The sequence below is a fragment of the Salvelinus namaycush genome, chromosome 21 (genome assembly GCF_016432855.1).
Source record: "Salvelinus namaycush isolate Seneca chromosome 21, SaNama_1.0, whole genome shotgun sequence".
NCBI lineage: Eukaryota > Metazoa > Chordata > Actinopteri > Salmoniformes > Salmonidae > Salvelinus > Salvelinus namaycush.
Window position 1 is genome coordinate 40,958,926 of NC_052327.1, and position 22,981 is coordinate 40,981,906.

Below are 22,981 nucleotides of genomic sequence, written 5' to 3' on the forward strand. Positions count from 1 at the left end.
CGTACTACACCTGCTCCAACACTCGTCGGATGTTGCAGGTCCTGCAAACTATTACAGACTACAAAGGGAAGCACAGCCGAGAGCTGCCCAGTGATACGAGCCTACCAGATGAGCTAAATTACTTCCTTGCTCGCTACGAGGCAAGCAACACTGAAACATGCATGAGAGCATCAGCTGTTCCGGATGACTGTGTGATCACGCTCTCCACAGGAGATGTGAGTAAGAACTTTAAAGAGGTCAACATTCACAAGGCTGCAGGGCCAGACGGATTACCAGGACGTGTACTCCGAGCATGCGCTGACCAACTGGCAAGTGTCTTCTCTGACATTTTCAACCTCTCCCTGTCTGAGGCTGTAATGCCAACATGTTTCAAGCAGACCACCATAGTCCCTGTGCCCAAGAACACTAAGGTATCCTCCCTAAATGACTACCGACCCGTAGCACTCACGTCTGTAGCCATGAAATGCTTTGAAAGGCTGGTCATGGCTCACATCAACACCATTATCCCAGAAACCCTAGACCCACTCCAATTTGCATACTGCACCAACAGATCCACAGATGATGCAATCTCTATTGCACTTCACACTGCCCTTTCCCACCTGGACAAAAGGAATACCTATGTGAGAATGCTATTCATTGACTACAGCTCAGCGTTCAACACCATAGTGCCCTCAAAGCTCATCACTAAGCTAAGGACCCTGGGACTAAGCACCTCCCTCTGCAACTGGATCCTGGACTTCCTGATGTGTCGCCCCCAGGTGGTAAGGGTAGGTAACAACACATTTGCCACGCTGATCCTCAATACGGGGGCCCCTCAGGGGTGCGTGCTCAGTCCCCTCCTGTTCACTCATGACTGCATGGCCAGGCACGACTCCAACGCCATCATTAAGTTTGCTGATGACACAACAGTGGTAGGCCTAATCACCGACGACGATGAGACAGCCTGGAGGGAGGAGGTCATAGACCTGACCATGTGGTGCAAGGATAACAACCTCTCCCTCAACATTATCAGGACAAAGGAGATGATTGTGGACTACAGGAAAGGGAGGACCGAGCACACCCCCATTCTCATCGACAGGAGTGATTGAGCAGGTTGAGAGCTTCAAGTTCCTTGGTGTCCACATCACCAACAAACTAACATGGTCCAAGCACAGCAAGACAGTTGTGAAGAGGGCACGACAAAACCTATTCCCCCTCAGGAGACTGAAAAAATTTGACATGGGTCCTCAGATCCTCTAAAGGTTTTACAGCAGCACTGTTGAGATCATCCTGACGGGTTGCATCACTACTCGGCCTCCAACCGCAAGGCACTATAGAGGGTAATGCGTACGGCCCAGTACATCACCGGGGCCAAGCTTCCTGCCATGTCAGAGGAAGGCCCCATTCTGCACTAACTGTAACGGTCGTCGAAGTCGTTCTCCTCCTCAGACGAGGAGGAGCATGGATCGGACCAACACGCAGCGAGGTATGTAGACATAATGATTTATTAACACAAGACGAAACACTATGAACACTTGAACAAACTACAAAACAATAAACGAAGTCAACAGACCTGAACAAACGAACTTACATAATAACACGAAGAACGCACGAACAGGAACAGACTACATACACGAACGAAAACGAAACAGTCCCGTGTGGTGCGACATACACAGACACGGAAGACAATCACCCACAAACAAACAGTGAGAACAGCCTACCTTAAATATGGTTCTCAATCAGAGGAAACGTCAAACACCTGCCTCTAATTGAGAACCATATCAGGCAACACATTAAACCCAACATAGAAACACAACACATAGAATGCCCACCCCAACCCACGCCCTGACCAACTAAACATATACAAAAACAACAGAAAACAGGTCAGGAACGTGACACTAACTATAATTTTTATTCAGACATTTGGAACAACACAAATAAATAATCATAACATTAAAACGATATAAATATAAAAATATATACTAAAATAAGACAAAAAAAGAAGTAACATAGACAAATAGAAACAAATTTGTGTTGATTTGGTATTCGGGCATCAATTCCTTACCCATCCCCCAACGCTTTCAACCAAGAGTCAAGACTAAACCAAAACACCTTGGAGGTGTGCAGACTGGTTTTATATTATTCTTACCGATTTCATACAAACCAGAAAAAAATGCAACACTATGTCTGTGGAACTATATATTCACAGTATTATGAATGAATTGTGGTTCATTTGGTAGAATTTTGTAGTGTGACTGACTTTACTAGTTTCATTGTACAAAGTAGAGGTGTGCTATTTGATAGATTCCCCCGCTCCCCCTACCTCGGGCTTCCAGTGGGGAGACCTGAGGTTAACCTACCCCCACCCCCATCTCGTACTTCTGAGTGGGAGACCTTCCCAGGCAGTAGCCTGCCTAGCTCACAATCTAGAATCAGGGCGCCCACTCCGCGACAAGGTTAATTGACCCACAGGTCCAAGAGGCTCCTAAATAGCTTCTACCCCCAAGCCATAAGACTCCTGAACAGCTAATCAAATGGCTACCCATACTATTTGCATTGCCCCCCTCCCCCATCTGGAACGCTGCTGCTACTCTCTGTTATTATCTATGCATAGTCACTTTAATAACTCTACCTACATGTACATATTACCTCAATTACCTCGACACCGGTGCCTCTGCACATTGACTCTGTACCGGTACTGTCACTCCCTGACTTTAGTTATATTTGTTTTCTTTATTTTTTTGGTTAGGTCAGGGTGTGACAAGGGTGGTTTGTTTAGTTTTTGTATTGTCTAGAGGTTTTTCTTGTCTAGGGTTTTTGTTTATCTATGGGGATTTTGTATGGTCTAGGGGTATGTAGGTTTATGGTGGCCTGAATTGGTTCCCAATCAGAGACTGCTGTTTCTCGTTGTCTCTGATTGGGGAGCCTATTTAGGTTGCCATTTTCCATGTTGGTTTTGTGGGTAGTTGTTTTCTGTTTTGTGTTGCTGCACCTTACAGGACTGTTTTGTTTCATTTCACTCTCTTTGTTATTTTGTTTAGTGTTTCTGTTCTAATAAAAATAACATGAACAATTACCACGCTGGGCTTTGGTCCGATGACTACTCTTCATCCGAAGACGAATATCGTTACAGAACTACCCACCACCAACGGACCAAGCAGCGTGGTAAGAAGGAGCAGAGGGTTCAGGACGCCTGGACTTGGGAGGAGATATTGGACGGTAAGGGACCCTGGAGACAGGCTGGGGAATATCGCCGCCTGAAAAAAGAGCTGGAGGCAGCTATAGCTGAGAGGTGGCGATATGAGGCAATGCAGCGCAGCAGGCACGAGAGGCAGCCCCAAATGTTTTTTTTTGGGGGGGGGGGCACACGGGGGTATTGGCGGAGTCAGGCGATAGACCTGAGCCAACTCCCCGTGCTTACCGGAAGCAGCGTGGTACTGGTCAGGCACCGTGTTATGAGGTGAAGCGCACGGTATCGCCAGTGCGCACTCATAGCCTGGAGCGCTATAGGCCAGCCCCTCGCAAGTGCCATGCGAGAGTGGGCATCCAGCCAGGGTGGATTGTGCCAGCTCAGCGCGTTTGGTCTCCGGTGCGCCGTTTCGGCCCAGGGTATCCTGCGCCGTTTCTGCGTACTGTGTCTCCGGAGCGCTGTGAGGGTTCAGTTCGTCCTATGGCTGCGCTCCGCCCGTGCCGGGCTAAAGTGGGCATTGAGCCTAATGGAGAGGTGCAAGTGGTAAGCTCCAGTGCTCCCCCACAGCCCGGTTCGACCTGTGCCTGCACTCTGGAGGGGCTGGGCTAAAGTGGGCATTCAGCCTGGAGGAATGGTGCCAAGGCTGCGCACCAGAGCTCCAGTGCTCCCCCACAGCCCGGTTTATCCGGTGCCTCCTCTACGCACCAGGCCTCCTGTAGGTCTCCTCAGCCTGGTGGGCCCTGTGGCAGCCCCACGCACCAGGCTGTCTCTGCGTCTCCTCCCTCCAGAGTCTTCCTCCAGTCCGGACCCTGCAGTGACGTCCTCCAGTCCGGAGCTGCCAGAGTGTCCCTCCTGTCCGGAGCTGCCAGAGTGTCCCTCCTGTCCGGAGCTGCCAGAGTGTCCCTCCTGTCCGGAGCTGCCAGAGTGTCCCTCCTGTCCGGAGCTGCCAGAGTATCCCTCCTGTCCGGAGCTGCCAGAGTGTCCCTCCTGTCCGGAGCTGCCAGAGTGTCCCTCCTGTCCGGAGCTGCCAGAGTGTCCCTCCTGTCCGGAGCTGCCAGAGTGTCCCTCCTGTCCGGAGCTGCCAGAGTGTCCCTCCTGTCCGGAGCTGCCAGAGTGTCCCTCCTGTCCGGAGCTGCCAGAGTGTCCCTCCTGTCCGGAGCTGCCAGAGTGTCCCTCCTGTCCGGAGCTGCCAGAGTGTCCCTCCTGTCCGGAGCTGCCAGAGTGTCCCTCCTGTCCGGAGCTGCCAGAGTGTCCCTCCTGTCCGGAGCTGCCAGAGTGTCCCTCCTGTCCGGAGCTGCCAGAGTGTCCCTCCTGTCCGGAGCTGCCAGAGTGTCCCTCCTGTCGGGAGCTGCCAGAGTGTCCCTCCTGTCGGGAGCTGCCAGAGTGTCCCTCCTGTCGGGAGCTGCCAGAGTGTCCCTCCTGTCGGGAGCTGCCAGAGTGTCCCTCCTGTCCGGAGCTGCCAGAGTGTCCCTCCTGTCCGGAGCTGCCAGAGTGTCCCTCCTGTCCGGAGCTGCCAGAGTGTCCCTCCTGTCCGGAGCTGCCAGAGTGTCCCTCCTGTCCGGAGCTGCCAGAGTGTCCCTCCTGTCCGGAGCTGCCAGAGTGTCCCTCCTGTCCGGAGCTGCCAGAGTGTCCCTCCTGTCCGGAGCTGCCAGAGTGTCCCTCCTGTCCGGAGCTGCCAGAGTGTCCCTCCTGTCCGGAGCTGCCAGAGTGTCCCTCCTGTCGGGAGCTAGCAGAGTCTCCCTCCTGTCGGGAGCTGCCAGAGTCTCCCTCCTGTCGGGAGCTGCCAGAGTCTCCCTCCTGTCGGGAGCTGCCAGAGTCTCCCTCCTGTCGGGAGCTGCCAGAGTGTCCCTCCTGTCGGGAGCTGCCAGAGTGTCCCTCCTGTCGGGAGCTGCCAGAGTGTCCCTCCTGTCGGGAGCTGCCAGAGTGTCCCTCCTGTCGGGAGCTGCCAGAGTGTCCCTCCTGTCGGGAGCTGCCAGAGTGTCCCTCCTGTCGGGAGCTGCCAGAGTGTCCCTCCTGTCGGGAGCTGCCAGAGTGTCCCTCCTGTCGGGAGCTGCCAGAGTGTCCCTCCTGTCGGGAGCTGCCAGAGTGTCCCTCCTGTCGGGAGCTGCCAGAGTGTCCCTCCTGTCGGGAGCTGCCAGAGTGTCCCTCCTGTCGGGAGCTGCCAGAGTGTCCCTCCTGTCGGGAGCTGCCAGAGTGTCCCTCCTGTCGGGAGCTGCCAGAGTGTCCCTCCTGTCGGGAGCTGCCAGAGTGTCCCTCCTGTCGGGAGCTGCCAGAGTGTCCCTCCTGTCGGGAGCTGCCAGAGTGTCCCTCCTGTCCGGAGCTGCCAGAGTGTCCCTCCTGTCCGGAGCTGCCAGAGTGTCCCTCCTGTCCGGAGCTGCCAGAGTGTCCCTCCTGTCCGGAGCTGCCAGAGTGTCCCTCCTGTCCGGAGCTGCCAGAGTGTCCCTCCTGTCGGGAGCTGCCAGAGTGTCCCTCCTGTCGGGAGCTGCCAGAGTGTCCCTCCTGTCGGGAGCTGCCAGAGTGTCCCTCCTGTCGGGAGCTGCCAGAGTCTCCCTCCTGTCGGGAGCTGCCAGAGTCTCCCTCCTGTCGGGAGCTGCCAGAGTCTCCCTCCTGTCCGGTGCTGCCAGAGTTGCCCTCCTGTTCGGGGCCCACTGCAAGGGTCCCCAGTCCGGGGTCGGCGGCGAGGGTCCCCGCTCCAGAGGCGCCACCTAAGTGGGCCAAGACTAAGGTGGAGCGGGGTCCACGTCCCGCGCCAGAGCCGCCACCGCGGATAGATGCCCACCCAGACCCTCCCCTATATCTTTAGGTTTTGCGGCCGGAGTCCACACCTTTGGGGGGGGGGGGGGGGGGGGAACTGTCACGCCCTGACTTTAGTTATATTTGTTTTCTTAATTTTTTGGTTAGGTCAGGGTGTGACAAGGGTGGTTTGTTTAGTTTTTGTATTGTTTCGTTTTTTTTTTTTTATCTATGGGGATGTAGGTTTATGGTGGCCTGAATTGGTTCCCAATCAGAGACAGCTGTTTCTCGTTGTCTCTGATTGGGGAGCCTATTTAGGTTGTCATTTTCCATGTTGGTTTTGTGGGTAGTTGTTTTGTGTTGCTGCACCTTACAGGACTGTTTCGTTTTCGTTTAACTCTTTCTTATTTTGTTTAGTGTTTCTGTTCTAATAAAAATAACATGAACAATTACCAAGCTGCGCTTTGGTCCGATGACTACTCTTCATCCGAAGACGAATATCGTTACAGGTACCCCCTGTATATAGCCCCGCTATTGTTATTTACTGCTGCTCTTTAATCATTTGTTATTCTTATCTCTTACTTTTTTGGGGGGGGTTTCTTAAAACTGCATTGTTGGTTAAGGACTTGTAAGCATTTCACTGTAAGGTCTACACCTATTGTATTCAGCGCATGTGACAAATACGATTTTAATTTGGGCATGTTTCACAAGTGAGGGCAATAGGCTCTGTTGATTTAGATAATTAACACTTTTTTTCATTTTCCTCAAGTGAGTGCGAACAAGGATGTGATTTAAAAAAAACTTGCATCTAGGTAAACAGACAGGGGAAATCCCTCTCTGGTATGTGGTTAGTGTGATGAGCAGGAAATATAGACTGGAATACTGGCACATAATAATTTTCAGATTTTCCTCTGACATTCTGATTTGTTGTAGTCATTGTAATCTGGGTTATACTACTGAGTGAGCACTAAGGATTCCTCAACTGGTGATAAGGATGATACAGTCCCATGTGCCGAAATCTATAGGTGCTACTTAACCAGTGTAATACAGATAAAGGCCTCAATTTCTTTCCATAGCCAAAAAAACTACTATTCCCCTTGTATCTACAGTGTACACTGTAAACTATGTATTTTTTACAGAAAATTCTATGTAATATTTACTTGCTTTTTATATACAGTATATAAAAGGAAAATAATAACAGAGCTTATCATTATAAAAACAGATTTACCTTAACATTTTAAAATGTTAAACTTTAAGTATAAATTGCCATACTTCATACGCATCAGCTTTACAGGAAGTGCAGACGACCATTCAAAATGTCACCTGGCCAGAGCAGTTTTGATGAAAGAACACACGTTTTTGAAACTCAAATCGCAACTACGTTTTTGTCAAACATACAATTGTGAATAATTAGTTTTTGCTAATCACATCCTACAAAATTTCTTAAAATATTATAATTACCCCAATTTGGCGAAATCACTAATATATCACTAGCTAGCAAAGTAACAATAACTTCTAACTGAACTGGTGGGGCTTCCAAGTTCCAACAGTCATTTTGGTTTTGGTGCTAGAGGTTGTGCAATGGAGGACTCAGGAACTGTGTCAACTTAGAAACCAAGAAGTAGAACGCTGTTTGAGAACGTGTTGTTTTGGTAGCGAAGCTGAGTAGGCCTAAATATATTATTTGAGACTTGGTGGTTACTTGGTGATTACACCAAACCTTTTTTACATAGCTAGCTAGATGACTAAGCTAGTCTAAAGCTAGTTAGCATTGCTGCTAGAATGAGGAGGTAGAAACAGTAGCTAGATATTCCTATTTCTTGCTACGTTTGTGGACCCTGAATGGCAAATCTTGATATCTGGTTTCTGATATCTGATTTCTGAATTTATTGTCAGAAACAGATCGCAGGACAACACTTCAACTCTGACCAACCATCTCCAGAAAGACTGGTATAATATCTGGGGTAAGTAACAAATGTCACTTTTTTGCCCTATGTGGCATCAGTGGTAGTCCTACATAAATTATAGTCACAAAGTTCACAAAAAGTAAAAAAAATAAAATAAAACTTTGAATATGAACTAGTATTTTTACATTAAGTCTAAAATGGCAAAGTCTGAGGTTAGGGATAACTCATAAATTCTCTCCCAGAGAGCTCATAGAGCACATTAGGCGCGCCGGCTAAATGTTCTGATCTCAACGGCAGACAAGCACCGAAGCTAACTGGATAAAGTTGGTTAGCTTTCTACCCCATTCAGAGACGCGAACTACTTTAGCGCCTATTGACAATAGTATCTTCTGACCGGGGCATTTTTTAGGCGCCCCAACGCTAGTCTAAACATTAACACACATTGCTTGCAGTACATTTTGGAAACATAAGGAATATATCTTTCATATCAGCAAGAAATAATAATAAAATAAAAAATATAAAATTACTACACACCTTTATAGGTTTAGGGTTAATTTTCCCAAACGGACAAATCGCCATGTTACATCTCCCTGGTCCGGGTATCCTGGAAGGATATTGACCTCATCCCGTCAGTCGAGGATGCCTGGTCGTTCTTTAAAAATAATTTCCTCACCATCTTAAATAAGCATGCCCCTTAGAAAAAATGTAGAACTAAGAACAGATATAGCCCTTGGTTCACTCCAGAACTGACTGCCCTCGACCAGCACAAAAACATCCTTTGGCAGACTGCAATAGCATCGAATAGTCCTTGCGATATGCAACTGTTCAGGGAAGTCAGGAACCAATACACGCAGCCAGTCAGGAAAGCAAAGGCTAGCTTTTTCAAACAGAAATTTGCATTCTGTAGCTCTAACTCGAAAAAGTTTTGGGACACTGTAAAGTCCATGGAGAACAAGAGCACCTCCTCCCAGCTACCCACTGCACTGAGGCAAGGTAACACTGTCAAAACCGATAAATCCATGATAATCGAGAATTTCAAAAAACAATTCTCTATTGCTGGCCATGCTTTCCTCCTGGCGACCCCAACCCCGGCCAACAGCTCCGCACACCCCGCAGCTACTTGCCCAAGCCTCCACAGCTTCTCCTTCACCCAAATCCAAATAGCAGATGTTCTGAAAGAGCTGCAAACCTTGGACCCGTACAAATCAGCTGGGATAGACAATCTGGACCCTCTCTTTCTAAGTTTATCCGCTGCCATTGTTGCAACCCCTATTACCAGTCTGTTCAACTTCTCTTTCGTATCGTTCGAGATCCCTAAAGATTGGAAAGTTGTCGCGGTCATCCACCTCTTCAAAGGGGGTGACGCTCTAGACCCAAACTGTTATTAACCTATTTCCATCCTGCCCTGCCTTTCTAAAGTCTTCGAAAGCCAAGTTAATAAACAGATCACTGACCATTTCGAATCCCACCATACCTTCTCCGCTCTGCAATCCGGTTTCCGAGCTGGTCACGGGTGCACCTCAGCCACGCTCAAGGTACTAAACGATATAATAACCACCATCGATAAAAGACAGTACTGTGCAGCCGTCTTCATCGACCTGGCCAAGGCTTTCGACTCTGTCAATCACCGTATTCTTATCGGCAGACTCAATTTGTTTCTCAAATGACTGCCTCGCCTGGTTCACCAACTACTTCTCAGACAGAGTTCAGTGTGTCAAATTGGAGGGCCTGTTGTCCGGACCTCTGGCAGTTTCTTTGGGGGTACCACAGGGTTAAATTCTCGGGCCGACTCTTTTCTCTGTATATATCAACGATGTCGCTCTTGCTGCGGGTGATTCCCTGATCCAACTCTACGCAGACGACACCATTCTGTATACATCTGGCCCTTCTTTGGACACTGTGTTAACAAACCTCCAAACAACCTTCAATGCCATGCAACACTCCTTCCGTGACCTCTAACTGCTCTTAAACACTTGTAAAATGAAATGCATGCTTTTCAACCGTTTGCTGCCCGCACCCGCCCACCCGACTAGCATCACTACTCTGGATGGTTCTGACTTAGAATATGTGGACAACTACAAATACCTAGGTGTCTGGCTAGACTGTAAACTCTCCTTCCAGACTTATATATCCCTCACTAACTTTAAACATCAGCTATCCGAGCAGCTAACCGATCGCTGCAGCTGTACATAGCCCATCTGTAAATAGCCCACCCAATCTACCTACCTCATCCTCATATTGTTTTTATTTACTTTTCTGCTCTTTTGCACACCAGTATTTCTACTTGCACATTATCATCTGCACATCTATCACTCCAGTGTTAATTTGCTAAATTGTATTTACTTGCTACTATGGCCTATTTATTGCCTTACCTCCTCATGCCATTTGCACACACTGTATACAGATTTATTTTTCTATCGTGTTATTGACTGTATGCTTGTTAATTTCCATGTGTAACTCTGTGTTGTTGTTTGTGTCACACTGCTTTGCTTTATCTTGGCCAGGTCGCAGTTGTAAATGAGAACTTGTTCTCAACTAGCCTACCTGGTTAAATAAAGGTGAAAAAAAAAAGAATAATTGTTTACAGAAGACATAATTGAAATTAGCTACCTAGCATGCTCTGAACACCTGGGTGTAAGCGTAACTGGGGAGGAAGTATAGTTCGTCAACTGGATGCACACACAGCTTGTGGATCCGTGCAAAACTGCTACAGTAAGTGTATCTTTTTTATTTGAAAACAAATTCTTGCTGATTTAAAAGAGAAGGGGCTTATCAGCATAGGTTTTGAAAACCAGTTTGAAAGTGATGATTAATGACATTTATAAATGTTAAAACACAGTATGAAGTGTAGTTTACATGGAGCAAACAGTGGGCTAATTGAACAGCTGAAAACTCTACATACGGAAAAGAAGGGTTTTTGAGCACTAGACACAAATGAGAGAATACTTGAATCTGACAATTAAACTTGCCATAGCACAGATGGTTAGACGATGTGTTATGAGCATCAAATATTATTTTTTTCTTTGCGGATCTTTACAACCTGTAGAAAAAGGGTGACGTCAGTCCTTAGGACCCTGCCATACTGTTCAGGATACTATTGAGGACAGGGATGCACAAGCTGTCCGTATTATTTTGTTGGTGGCTGTCAAACTTCTGAAAAGCAAACAACACCAGTCATATGGTCAAGTGCCACAAAGAGGGACATAGGCAAATTAAAATTGGCCAAGAATGGAGCAGTATGGCTGGCCCTTAAAAATACACGGAGGGCTAACATTAATAATATGCCTGTCAATCTCTCCTGCCCCAAAGTGGAGGAGAGATTGACTTCTTCACTACTTCTATTTGTGAGGAGGATTGACATGTATGCACCGAGCTGTCTGTCTAAACGACTAGCACACAGCTCAAACACCCATGCATACCCCACAAGACATGCCACCAGAGGTCTCTTCACAGTCCCCAAGTCCAAAACAGACTCAAGGAAACGCACAGGACTACATAGAGCCATGACTTCATGGAAATCTCTTCCATATCAAGTAACAGATACAAGCAGTAAAATCAGTTAAAAAAAACACAGATACAACTACACCTTATGGAACAGTACGGACTGTGAAGAGACACACGCATACACACACATGCTAACACACGCACTCTACACACACGTACATATGGATTTTGTATTGTATATATGTTGTAGTAGTGTGTAATAATGTGTTGTGAAGTGTAATGTTTTAACTTTATGTAAATTGCCTTTATATTGCTGGCCCCCTGGAAGAGTAGCTGCTGCCTTGGCGGCAGCTAATGGGGATCCGTAATAAAATATAAATACTTTTTGTTTAGTTTTTCCTGTCTGGATGGTGTGTTATCTGGCATGTTTAAAAGTTGTTTTCATATTTTATCCCCCTGGCTACACAAAGGACCCTCTTAAATGACCCTGTGGTAAAAACAAAAAGTTCAAGTGTATCTTCTGGTAGAGTACGAACAGTGTTTCCAAACACACATTGCTGCTTTCCAGATGAAGTCATTATGATACCTGTTTTTTAAGTGTGTGTTTTGCATAGTGAGATATATTCACAGTCCACTAAGGAATAGGTCTGACTTGTGCCTTGGACCGTATGCCTTCGATGGCCCTGTTGGTGTGGGCTGAGAGTGATAAGAGGCTCTGATAAGCTGTGATTGGGTATATGTGTGAGAATACAATACCTCCAGTGAACAGGTAATGGGACAGAGACAGAGAGCCTGCTGGGTTTGTCTTTATGCCTGTGGTTATCACTCATCACTTCCTTGTTCTTCATCCACCATCTATCTGATAGCATTAATGTCTTCTCTTTTAAATAATAAAATGTCCCCCTCATGGCTCATTCAAATTGGGATATAATCTTTCCACTGCGACAAGATATCAAGAGCCAAAGAACAGTGATTGCATGGGTTATAGCTGATACATACTGTACTATATCATTGTGGGAGATTCCCAGCCTCCAGTGAAACAATGTGGATAAGGTATCCAGTCAATCTAACCAGATATAGTCTCTTATAAGGTATTCACATTGATATAAAACAAAGTATTCCTGTGACAGTTTCATCACTGAAAATGTGTTTGTTGGCATTCCATTTTAAACTCTGTTGTTCCAGATCCTGAACACAATGGTGTTTCAACATACCATTCCACTGTGAAACTGATCACTTGAAGTGCACAAATACAACATCTCAGACAGACTAAGCCAGCCATACAGTCATTATGCATTGTTCTCTCCATTATCCTTCATCTGTTAAATGCAGTTTTCCCAATAGGGTACAACTGCAAGATTCTCAAACAGACATAGATCCAAACAGTAAGTCTGGGCCAAAACCACCTGTTACAAGCTATTTCCAACTAGGCTTAGTCCATCTACTGCACCATGTCTTTGTGACATGGACTAAGACAACTGAGTCTGTTCTTCTACTAGGTCATATTGTGCTTTTTGTTGGTTTGAAACCAGACACTTTCAGAGAGACATGAGACAAAATATCACTACAGTGCCTATGAATGCAGTACAATGCACAGGCATGTGCGTGTGTGTGTGTGTATGTGCACGCTCACCTTTGTTCATGAGAGTATAAGCATCTCTTGAGGATGCATTACAACCAGTTCGGGTTTGTCAGGTTTGTCTGCCAGGTGCCGTTGGTTGGTGCCCATGTGCCAAGAGTTTAACCTTGCGTGGGAGACCTTGTTTGGCTGGTTCACCAACGCTTTCCTCAAACCTCTTTCACTTTGCCACCTCAAAACCTAGATGTGTCTTTAACTGCACAACTTGATCCATTAGATTAACTATCATTATGTCCTAGACTTTCTTACTCAGGACCCTCATACACTGTTTTCAATTGACTGTAGATTGAACACAAACATGCATATATATACAGTACTTGCACATATGCAAGTATGTTGTACTCAGCAAAACATCTGCATACCAGGAGATTATTTTTTTACCAGACCCCAATATTCTGTAACTATACTGGGTACTTTGTCTATTCCCCTCCTTTGCATTCACTGGCCAGTAGTCAGTTAGGGAAATCAGCCTCATGTTTCTTTGCACAACAGAGGTTATGTCAGTCTAGACCATTTGCCTAACTGCTCAGTAATCTCTCTGAGACCCATATTCACACATTTCCCTATGTATCAGACTCGCAGCAACATCAACAAACACAACAGTAAAATCAGACCGGATTTCAGCCGTTCACACAGACCAGTAATGTTGCTGATTTAAACTGATAACATCATCAATATCACCTCTTTATCTACTGTAGTTGTGATACTGTATGCATACAGGAAAGCTTATTAGGATATGATAGTGTATGCATGCGGATATGCATTGTGCAGCACTTCAGAATTCATGGATGCGCAAGGTGAATCAGTAATAAGGTGTGCTTTCTCTACCTGATGTTCATTTAACAACTCAGTTTACATTCCACCTATATGATGCAAGGTATGGTTTAATATAAAATGGTTTTCATTGTTAAACTTAATTTACATTGTCCTGATTCATGGCGGTCCAATCAAACGTTGACACTAACAACCGTCTGCATAATATCTCAGTAGAATATGCTATGTATATTCTGTGTCGACTGACTTTATGTCTGTCCTCAATTTATCAAAAAGTCTTATGAAAAATATCTTGAACTGTCAACTGGGACCAGATCATATCGGAAGAAATGTTGAAGTTTTGGCCAGTTTGATATGCTAGCCCTGATGTTCGGCCATTGATGTTGAAATTAAGCCATTTGCTTCCCTCTTTACTTAATTTCCTTTTCATAACATTAAAAAAATACAGACTGCCACGACCTCGTCCTCGCTCCAATGTCAAACTCAAACTCAAACTCTGGTTATATAAAGTCGTACAACAGTGTCCATGAAAGCAGAGAGAGTGAACATTGATAACATTTTCAAAGATGGGTACATTTTGTGGACTTCAACAAAGACACCAAAATAATGACACAGCAATCAGTGTTATGTAAAGGAGGAGGATTAAAAAAACATGAATTGCACAGAGCAGGGGTGGAGGCATGGACAGGGATTTGACTGCAAACACAGGGCGTGAGAAAGGGGGCATTGAGTGTCGCTTTTCTTATCTGAGCGGGCATCAGAGGCGAGTCATCTGTCCATCACCCCGAGGTGTCAGCAGAACGGCCATGACATGCCCCGGAGAACAATTAACTACCTGGCATTTTACAATCTCAGGGATAAGACAGCAATGTCATGTCCTATCTCTAAAACTGATGGCTTCTCATAGGCAGGCATAGAGAGAAAGAGAGAGCGAGAAAGAGATTTGAGCCTCATCCAACACCTCTGTATGAAGGCCTGGTTCCCTGCTCTCTGTTGACAAATGGGTACTGATCCCATCTAGCTAAAATTGAAACAGCCCAAAATGCAATTGGCAGTTAAAAGTGAAAGCTTGAGTCAGATAAGATTACTTGATTATAAAAAAAATAAAAAAAATAGCAAAACTCAGCTTGAGTTCTTGTTACATTTGCATGATAGCAGTCAATAAAGTTCAGATTGACATGAAGGGCTCAACAGGGAGAGTTGTCAGTCAACTGATTTGTGTGATAATCATCCCACTCGGCACAGATGTCAGTTCACAGTAAAACATTTTTACATTTGGTTGAGTTGTCAACTAATGTAAATCCAACGTGAAATTAACAGTGGGATGTTCAATTAGCTCACACATATTAATGACACACAGGCAGGCTTTCATCTGTTGTTTCAAAAACACAAATCCTTTATTATTTAAAATTCATATATGATATTTACACATTTCTTTTTACAGCATAGCGTAGTAAATGGGTGAAGACGAGTTGACATGGCAAAATGAGTAGACATTTCTCAGCATCAGATCTTGAAGAACACACACAGAACATCCTCTAATTTCAGCATGCCCCATTGTTGCATCTGAATGTGCTCTATCATACTATCCTGAGCTGCCATTGTGTTTGGGCCAAACAGTTCTCTGTTTATCCTGTACATGAATAGGGAAGTTGTGGTTCTATTGTGAGATCTGTTACAATTTCATAACTAAAACAAATTTGAAGAGGATGAATGCAAAGAAGACAAGAGTTTCATATTTACTAAAGGAGATGTCTTGCATAACACATCAATTAAACATACTTCGGAAAAAACATTACACAGTTTAAATGTGTATAACAAGCTGGAAATATATAAAATAATGCATCTATAGTTTTTAAAACTTTTGAATTAACTAGGCAAGTCAGTTAAGAACAATTCTTATTTACAATGACAGCCTAGGAACAGTGGATTGCCTGCCTTGTTCAGGGGCAGAACGACAGATTTGTACCTTTTCAGCTCGGGGATTCAATCTAGCAACCTTTTGGTTACTGGCCCAACGCTCTAACCACTAGGCTACCTGCCGCCCCAAATGTCAATGCTTTTTGCTGTTCAATCAAAAATAGCTTTCAGTGCAAATAGTCATCACTCTCTGAACAGGAAAATGTAAGCAGTCAAATGTAAATTATGGTCTTTCTTAACCATATGTAAATATATCATACAGAAACTCCCAAAAATGTCAAGAGTTGCAATGAGGCGTTCTGCTCCTCTTTGTAAAAGAAACAACATATATAGTAAAACATCACAGTGACACATTAAAATCCAACAAAAAAACATAAATAGACATCTTCGCATGGTGGTTAAAAAAGGCACAAAATGGTGGAGAGGTGTCCTCTTTCACTTCTCTGACTCCCTCCATCCTCGTGCATTCCTTCCAAACTTGTAGACCAGCCTTCGTCCATCTACACGTTCCAGGATTTCCCGTTTGTAGTAATATCTGGAATGGTACAAACAGGGACCTTAACGGAACAGCCAAAATTACTTCCTTCTTAACATGTGAACCAGGAAATAACATGAAAACACCCTAATCCTTTCAGTCTCTACCTCATAGCTCGGCTGAGCTTCTCGTAGGTCATGCTGCTGTTGTTCTTCTTCTTGCCCCACAGCTGAGCCACGGCCTCTGACTTGAGGAAGCGGAACACGCCCTCTGTCCGATCCTCCCACTTGATCAGGCCTGGGTTCCGCTCCGGGTTCAGCAGAATGTCCCTAATGAACTCCCACAGGTGGGTCCCCCGGGGATCTGAGGAAAAACACACAGGTGGTGGAAATTAGAACCATCTACTGCCATCTACTATCAGTAATAGCATGGGTGAAATGTTGAGCATTTATATTAAAATATTTGATTCGATAGTATTGAAGATGTTCATGTAAATACTACTCACTGTGTTTTTTGACCTGATGAGGGCGACTGTGAGATCTATTTGTGTCTGAAAGTAAAATAATAAACAGATATGGTAATTTAGCAGATGCTTAAAACAAATAAAAATTAAGACATTTAATACATTTGGTACATGTGGCAATCGAACCCACAAGTTGGTCTACCATCATAGTAGTCCAACCAACTAACCTACAGCAGCAGGTAGCCTAGTGGTTAGAGCATTTGTCCAGTACCCAAAAGGTCACTAATTTGAATCCCCAAGGTGAAATAATCTGTCGATATGCCCTTGAGCAAGGCACTTAACCCTAAGTGCTCCAGAGTAGCACTTGACAATAGCAGACCCAGGATGACCCCACTCTCAGGGGGAGTTGGGATATGCAAAAAGCTTTCCAGGGATATGCAGTTGACCTGGGTGGGACAAAGCAAGGCCTAGAACCTTTTATGCATAATATGAACTATTGCTAGCTGGCTAAGAGACTTGGAAACGTCCCGTGACCACACCTGACACCACTTACTTATAAATCTGCCCATTTATAGTTGTTAGATCTACCAATCCCATTTTTTTTCAGATATTGTTCACAATTTGTAGAAGCCATCTGATGTGTTTCCAGCTCTGAGCATCAGTAATTCACTTATAGCTTGTCAATGAAAGATTACTTAATTTAAAATGTTTTAGTGTGTGCTTGATCTTGTGTATTCTAAACTGTGTAACTCCTACCTATCTTCTGATCATTTCCTCACAATCTCACAGATGTCTTCTTTCCAAATATGCCAAGTTTTTGCATGTCGGAATCATGTAATTACACATGAATAGCAGTTACTTTTGAGTATGTCTATTTAGGCGGAAATCTACAATTTGCCATTACATTGAAGAGGAAGCTATAGGATGAAACATACCGGCGTGGCACTAGCTATTGCTAGATATCGATTTTTTTTTATTTTTACAAATCAATACTTGGAGTCAAATTTCAATATAATATTGTCCAAAAATAATATTGCAATATGTAAATGAATCGATTTTTCCCCATCACTAATCCACACGTGTTAGCCTAACCTTTGTACCACTGTCTTACGCATTTCAGATGAATTCCATGGAGCCCAACACTGAACAATTACATGGGTGTGGGGAACATAAACAGGATGAGTTTGTTCAGTTGTATTGTCATACATTGTTTGCTCAGTGACGTTGTGGTGATGTAGTTTGGTGATAAGGAGTAGACTCAGCTGCCTCTTTCCCAAAATGATCACTCACTGAACGTTCATGGACTTTACTCAATAGCCTTGTATTGCCACTCTGTTTGCTCAGTAATATAATAATATATGCCATTTAGCAGACGCTTTTATCCAAAGCGACTTACAGTCATGCATGCATACATTTTACGTATGGGTGGTCCCAGGAATTGAACCCACTACCCTGGCGTTACAAGCGCAATGCTCTAGCAATTGAACTTCAAAGGACCACGATGAAGTCATATTTTCTTTGGGGGCTAAGCTACTGTAGGTCGATGTCTTCCCTTGGATCGGGGCTCGTTCCAATTAGTGTGTTTACATAAGGTTTAGTAGGTTTTCAGTCCTCATCTTTGGTCTTGTTTCTTACCTGGACTGGAGGGAGTGGGTGAGGCCACAGGTGCAAGGGATTGAAACGAGGGATCGTAAATATCTAAAAAGTAAAGAAATATCAACAAGTAAAAAATTATGCTGTCCGTAAGTTAGTTAAAATTTTGACCTTTCTCCAAAATCCTATCCATTGCAATGTGGTACCTACCTGCAGGATAGATGCTAGGTTCTGTGAATGGGCAAGGGAAATCTACTAAAACAGGAGAGCACATTAAGCTTGCATGTACACTTAAGAGGCATTACATACATTTAACATTTTAGCAGACACTCTTATCCAGAGCCACTAGAGTTACGTGCCTATTGCTCAAGGGCACATCGTCAGAGTTTTCACCCAGTCGGCTCGGAGATTCAAACCAGCAACCTTTCGGTTACTGGCCCAACACTCTTAACCGCTAGACTACCTGCCGCCCATCTGAAGAGTTTAGTCTAATCACAGACTAGTTTCAACTTACATCATTTATTAATTAAATAGTGTCAAACAAGTTGAGACATGCAATAACTGGATGAGTTTCTTAGGGATGACTTGAAGTACATGACTCTGTGTGTTCATGCATGCCAGTGTTAGTCTATGGTGCATTTACCATCTGGCTCTGATTTGATAACGTCCAGCGGTGAAAACTCCACACCAGGATACTGACCTGTGTAGGGATGACATGGAGAAACAAGGGGTCATTTAAGGGCAAATCCATTACACGTACAGTAACAACATGGGCTTTCATTATTTTGTGTTAATCAAACTTGATATTGAATTCCTAAATCCTTGATCCTCCTACGCTGGTACAATTTGCTGTTCCTGTTTTTTTGTGATATTCTAACCGCCTCAAGTGTTAACTGAAATGAAATACTACCATTCAACATTTGATGACCTAATCTATCACAGTATGTTTCAACATTGCATGGCCTGACCTGGCCTTCATTCTGATAAACATAACAATAACAGAGGACAATACAGCCCAGTGTGTGAACCCACCGCTCCATTTGAGCTCGGTGAGGCTGTGGTAGAGGATAGGCCCCACGGTGCCCGCAGCACGGGTGAAGTCCTGGTAGGTCATGCTGCACAGCTGACGTCCGTCCACATCAAAGTTCTGGAAGGGGATGGTGGCAGCGTCGATCTGATGCATATCCAGCATCTGCTGCAGCCACTCCCACACCTGATACTTCGACCAATACTGAGGCTGGGAGTCCTGGGACCACAGGCGACTGGTGTAACCAGGCATCACTGTGGAAACTGGAGTCAGGGGTAAAGGTAGAGATTAAGTGGGGGGTTTTCATACTTTGAATGTGTTGGGGAAGTAGTGAAACCATTTGAACTCCGGCTAGCCCAGGTATTTGTAAATAATTAAACCAGCAGAGCAATTCACTGAATTGAGCAACCAAACTAGTCCTCACTGTCAGAGCAGGGGTAGGAGCTCCATGTTGTGGGCAGCTGGCTCTCAATGCTGGCAGTGGAAGGGATGCTCATGATGCAGGTGGTATGACGGACCATGGTCCAGAGCTGGGGGAGAAAGACACATACATTCAGTATGGAGTAAAACCCTGAACAAGATGATTGGTAGGTTACAGTGTAATCACTCACGGTGCACACAAACGGTGTCTTTCCCAAATCTGAGTACCTGAGTTGAGATAGGTTATGTTTCTATATGACGACATTGACAGATGTGAAACAGGATGACAAAGGGAGTCAGTGTGAAGACAGCATGGGAGTGATTGGGTGACATCCTCATCGTCCTTAACACGTGTATTTGCAAAGTGATGGATCTGTATGTCTGTCTGTTTTGCATACATAAAGGCCTATTTGTTCTTCTGATGGTTGAATGAAATGAGTCAGTCACACAATGATGTGTTAATACCGGAGACCTCGACAATTTAGTGCAGAAACGCCTGCAGGACATGTATGATTGACAACCCAGATAAAACAAGCTCTTCCTTTAAATTACATGTCTGTGTTTTAAATAGATTAGGTTACAGTGCAGTTCCTTTTTTTCAGATCTACATCCCCTTAGGATGTCAACACATATTAATAGTGCTGTGATACTCAGGTAATTATAGTTGCTAATGCCAATTAATGAACAGCATACATATGAAGGAATGTTTCATCCAGTGTGCAGTATGTAATATGCTTATTCAATATGGTAGACAATAGCCGTTATAGTTCTGTATACTGGAGAAATAAATTAAGAAATAAAACACTTCCCAATGCCACTTCCCAATGCCATGATCAGATCAACTTGAAATGACACGTTTAAAGTTTAAAAACAAGTTCAAATAAAGTTCTAAAGAATTGGTAATGAAGTGTTATTGTAAAAGTAAATACAACATAAATAGTATCAATCATTAGTTATTTGAATATCTATGGGAAGACGTCTGTAGTGCACAGCAGGTGAACCACTGTATCTTCTCCGTAACCCCACTATAAAGGACTGCCAGTGAAATGTTAATAGTGTGCCAACAACATGGCTACGTTCATTTAACTGTTGTTGAGAAAACACTTCACCACAACTATATTTGCATGTTATATGTAAATATACAGTACATTAGAATTGCAGGTCGGCACTGAGGCCTATGACAAGAATATTGAAGGTGGGGTTGTTGCAGCACTGTACTTGTAATGGCCTTGTCACATGTTGTACTGTTGTCTAGACTGTAGTCCATTTATCTCGACTTTGTGGAAGAGAATGCCTACCTGGAGTTTAACTTTTTGGTTAGCTCATCTCAAAATCAGCCCACTTTTGAAATCTGAAAACATCTTGATTTTGGATTGAATATTTAATGTGACAATGTAATCTGCTTTATCATATTGTAAGAGCGTATTATAAACGAATATGGTCTGTCTGTGAAAAGTTGTCATAGTGTTCACCTGCAGCTTCAGTTTGACAAACAATAGACTCAGCTCTTTATACTGTGACCTATATTCAGCTTCTTTTTATTGACCACTACCTGGAAAAGGCTGGATTATGATGGCTAATAAAAACAATGACACCAAATAACTGTACAACACCATGTTTTACAGTACATGACCTATGTGGGCACAGTGACAGGCTGAATGAGAAACATACATTATACCAAGTCTTCCTCAATCCTAAACAAAAGCAGTTTCCCAAGAACAAGATCCCTGAGTGAGATTTCACTAGAGGTATGTGGCACTTGGCAGTTTAGGCCATGGCTTTGGTTCAGCTCAGGATGCCAAGTCTCACCACCTGAATGCTTTGTGTTAACTCTCAGTGCTGTCTACTATTTGTCTGCCTACCATCTGGTCTGAGCAGTCTGAAGACTGCCTGTCTTCATGGAAGAAGACTGCAGGTATTGTATTTCCTGACCGTTTAGTTTGGCATGTCCCTAACATCAGGGAGCAGTTTCCATTTACTACAATCTCCTGGTCTGTTCAAGATTAACTTATTAATGATCCAATGTGTGAACTATTCAGCAGTGAGTAATACAGTTCCATGTTAGCTAGACAAAGCTTTTGGGAAACTTGCCCCTGATCAATATTCACTACCTGTGCATCTTACCACCCCCAAAAATAAAAAGCTCATTGCATATAGAATCACCTACAATCATGATGATAGGCTTACAGATAAAGGAAGTAAACAGACAAACAAATGATCACTGACAAATGTAACTTTTGGTAAGCAGTAAACAAGTGCAGGCAGGTCACACTTTCCTATACTGAAGCTTCTGGAGAATCCCTCTGTGGAGTTTTATCTCAACGGATTTAAGTTACAACCCATGTGAGGTGATTACAGTACACTAGCGTGTAGATGTACTGCACCTTGTCACATATTACTATGATACACAAGCATTTCACTACACTCGCAATAACATCTGCTAACCATGTATATGTGACCAATACAATTTGATTTGATTATAAAAGGAGCTTACCAACATTTGTTTTACTTCTCTTTCAAAGGAGCCGTTTGTATCTCAAAACAAAACAGAGCCCACGAGGAGTACATTTATCCATGATCATATTTACATTGTAAACAAAAGTGTGTGCCATTTATTTTAGGACTTCAAATGCAAGCCATACAGTTATTTAAAGCCTAATGTATATTCAGTCATCTTCTTTAACGCTGTATGAACGGCACTGAACAGTTTGTTCTAATGCTCAATTAGCATTACAGGCAATCAAAGCTTGACACAGTTAGACAAATGAATCAAACCATCACATTCTAGTCTGAAAGACACCTAAAGTAGTGCCTACGTTGCTTTGTTACAGTTCGAATACCCACTGTCTGAATAGCCAAAACACCAATTCACTCCTAAGCCCAGCCATTTCAGCCATTGTTTTGATTGTGCTAATCAGTCATTATAACAGCGACTAACAACATAGAAGCAAAGCTGGTTGCCTAGCAATGCTCAGCATGGTTTCCTACCAGAGCTATGGACTGGGTTCCGACCAGGATGGGAGGTGTCGTCTCTCTCTCTCTCTCTCTCTCTCTCTCTCTCTCTCTCTCTCTCTCCTCTCAGATGACTTCAGGTAGGTGAGGTAGCTAGCTGTGTTTCTCTACACAAATGAGTGGAGTGTTGTTTTCAGTGCTAGAAGCTGTGCTCTTTTGCTTCCCAAAACTTTAAAAAGGTTCCAGCCCACACACACACCAAGGTGCTGCCCCAGCAGTGGTTATTTTATGCTGTCAGCTTCCTTGTCCTATCCTTATCCCTCCCCAATTGGCTACCAGGACAGGTTCGGGACAGGTAGGAATTTGCATACGAATGACTGAGTGAATTACAACACATCTGACATACTGTAGGTGTTACTTTCACTCTTTGGCTCTCTGGTCTCTGGTCTGGTCTCTGGTCACTTT

At 44.2% G+C, this 22,981-nt stretch overlaps 1 protein-coding gene and 1 pseudogene across 2 annotated transcripts; both read right to left on the reverse strand.

Annotated features, from left to right (window-relative positions):
* The window catches only part of LOC120065908, a 102,714-nt pseudogene extending 100,363 nt beyond the window's left edge, over positions 1-2,351 (reverse strand).
* Positions 2,352-15,037: 12,686 nt separating this feature from the next.
* Positions 15,038-22,780, reverse strand: ehf (ets homologous factor). Of its 2 annotated transcripts, none has more exons than XM_039018196.1 (9): positions 22,553-22,780; positions 19,569-19,674; positions 19,150-19,407; positions 18,761-18,817; positions 18,328-18,369; positions 18,160-18,222; positions 16,567-16,611; positions 16,229-16,424; positions 15,038-16,121 (listed from the first exon to the last, which is right to left on the reverse strand). In XM_039018196.1, exons 2-9 carry the CDS (start codon positions 19,663-19,665, stop codon positions 16,022-16,024), a joined length of 858 nt encoding a protein of 285 aa, XP_038874124.1. In that variant the 5' UTR covers positions 19,666-19,674; positions 22,553-22,780; the 3' UTR covers positions 15,038-16,021. The 2 variants fall into 2 exon arrangements, with proteins under 2 accessions (XP_038874124.1, XP_038874123.1); XM_039018195.1 differs by having other exon boundaries at positions 18,328-18,372.
* Between the last annotated feature and the right edge of the window lie 201 nt (positions 22,781-22,981).

Bases quoted from the DNA above. Each gene is read 5' to 3' on its own strand.
- ehf (XM_039018195.1), bottom strand. From the start codon at position 19,665: ATGGTCCGTCATACCACCTGCATCATGAGCATCCCTTCCACTGCCAGC. The intron at 16,612-18,159 runs GTAAGAAACAAG...TTTTACTTTCAG, and splicing joins ACCCACTCCCTCCAGTCCAG to ACACAAATAGATCTCACAGT. The intron at 16,425-16,566 runs GTGAGTAGTATT...GTTTTTCCTCAG, and splicing joins TCATCAGGTCAAAAAACACA to ATCCCCGGGGGACCCACCTG.